This window comes from Pundamilia nyererei, unplaced genomic scaffold (genome assembly GCF_000239375.1).
Source record: "Pundamilia nyererei isolate P.nyererei 1_Seehausen unplaced genomic scaffold, PunNye1.0 scaffold00260, whole genome shotgun sequence".
Taxonomy (NCBI): Eukaryota; Metazoa; Chordata; class Actinopteri; order Cichliformes; family Cichlidae; genus Pundamilia; species Pundamilia nyererei.
Window position 1 is genome coordinate 530005 of NW_005187661.1, and position 1553 is coordinate 531557.

Genomic DNA, 1553 nt, shown 5'->3' on the forward strand with positions numbered 1-1553 from the left:
ATTAAAGATGAAAGACTTTAGACAGTTTTTCAACTCTCAGTAATGCCATAGTGATCGTTTGATATATGGACCTGCAGCGGAGTTTAGGCCCAGACACGGCTAGTGACGTCAGACTTTACGACCGGATTAGCCAGCACATCTTGTTAGCTTGACTGTAAGTTTGCTAATTTATCTCAATAGCCTACCATTAAATTCAACAATGTACCTTATTATCCTATTGATTCATATTATTAGCAAACATTAGCCTACTACAGTACGTCATTTCCTAACATAATTTATTAGCCCATCATTCAGTTAGCTAATGTAGCTTATTAGCTTACTATCACATTACACACATTAAAGTATCTTATCAGCAGAATAACGCATGTTATTGAGTATCATTACTTATGATTAATGAGTCATTTTATCTCATTAGCTTAATATTTATGCCCATTTTGACACACAACACAACTCAAGTGAGCAGGTTTAGTAACTTTATAGATGGACACCTTAAACAGGTGTAAACAATAAAAACTCAATGTATCGGACTGACTCCAAAGCTGGTTCATAGATTTTATTTAATCCAAATTAATAACTCCACAGTTTTTACCAATTTATTGTCAACTCATAATAACAACATTATCAGACATGAGACGCAGAGGGACATGCATGAATGCTTAAAAGTACAGATGATGGGGTGGTGACATTTAAGTGAGGAGATTCTTTGGCTACCATTTTTTCTTTCCTGGTTCCATTTGTTGGGATAATGTGTTCTTTCACCGTCAATCCACAACAAATTTATACTTATGCTGTCACTTTTATCATTTATAATGTAATAAAACAGCAGTCTCTGTAACATAATATCTCTGAGTGAAGATGGACAGGTAACAGCAAATACGACTGTGGCACTATATCCACTTTAAAGGATTGAGCTAAGTGCATCCAGCCAAGAGTGAGGGTCTTAGGCTTCTGTACTTACCACAGCAGGTTTCCCACAGTGGGCAGCACCCAGCAAGGCCAGGCTGTGGTAGAAATGGTACTTGTTGGCGGTTTCAAAAAGCTGAAGAGGCACACACACACACACAGAGCTTTCAGAAAAAACTCTGCCTTTCCCAGCCACTCATCAAGTTCAGTGAATCAAACATTTTCTGGAAAGGCCTTTTATTATCAAGTGTAGAAGTGGATATTTAGTGAGCCGCTATCAAGCACCATTTACACCATTCTCATCAATCAGCCCAAGTTTGGCCAGGAAAGTATCTCATCATTAAAAAAAAAATCAATTTCCTGTCTTTTTGCATTACAGAAGTTTCCTCCAGATTAACAGCACAGTGTGAAAATGTTTCACAGACATCTTTTAGTTTTCTGAGAGTAAAACAAATAACAGTCATACAGTCCACTAAACTATAACTGGAGTTGCACCAATTGGGCAGATACACTGATGCTTAAAATACAAATTTGGCCAACAGTAGATGCTGCATTTTTTTAACCCATCTTTCTTTCTTATTTGAATTTGTTACTACTGACTACTTTTTGTGTATAGTGCCTTTACGGGTATTTTGAGGTACTCCAGCTTT

The 1553-nt window shown here is 36.9% G+C and overlaps 1 protein-coding gene across 1 annotated transcript in view; it reads right to left on the minus strand.

The window, feature by feature from the left end:
* Positions 1–918: 918 nt before the first annotated feature.
* tmem256 (transmembrane protein 256) overlaps positions 919–1553 on the minus strand; it is a 3676-nt gene continuing 3041 nt past the window's right edge. The window contains exon 4 of the mRNA XM_005750040.1: positions 919–1039. Coding sequence (XP_005750097.1) covers positions 941–1039 — 99 coding nt within the window. The 3' untranslated portion in view covers positions 919–940. The remainder of the gene's footprint in view (positions 1040–1553) is intronic.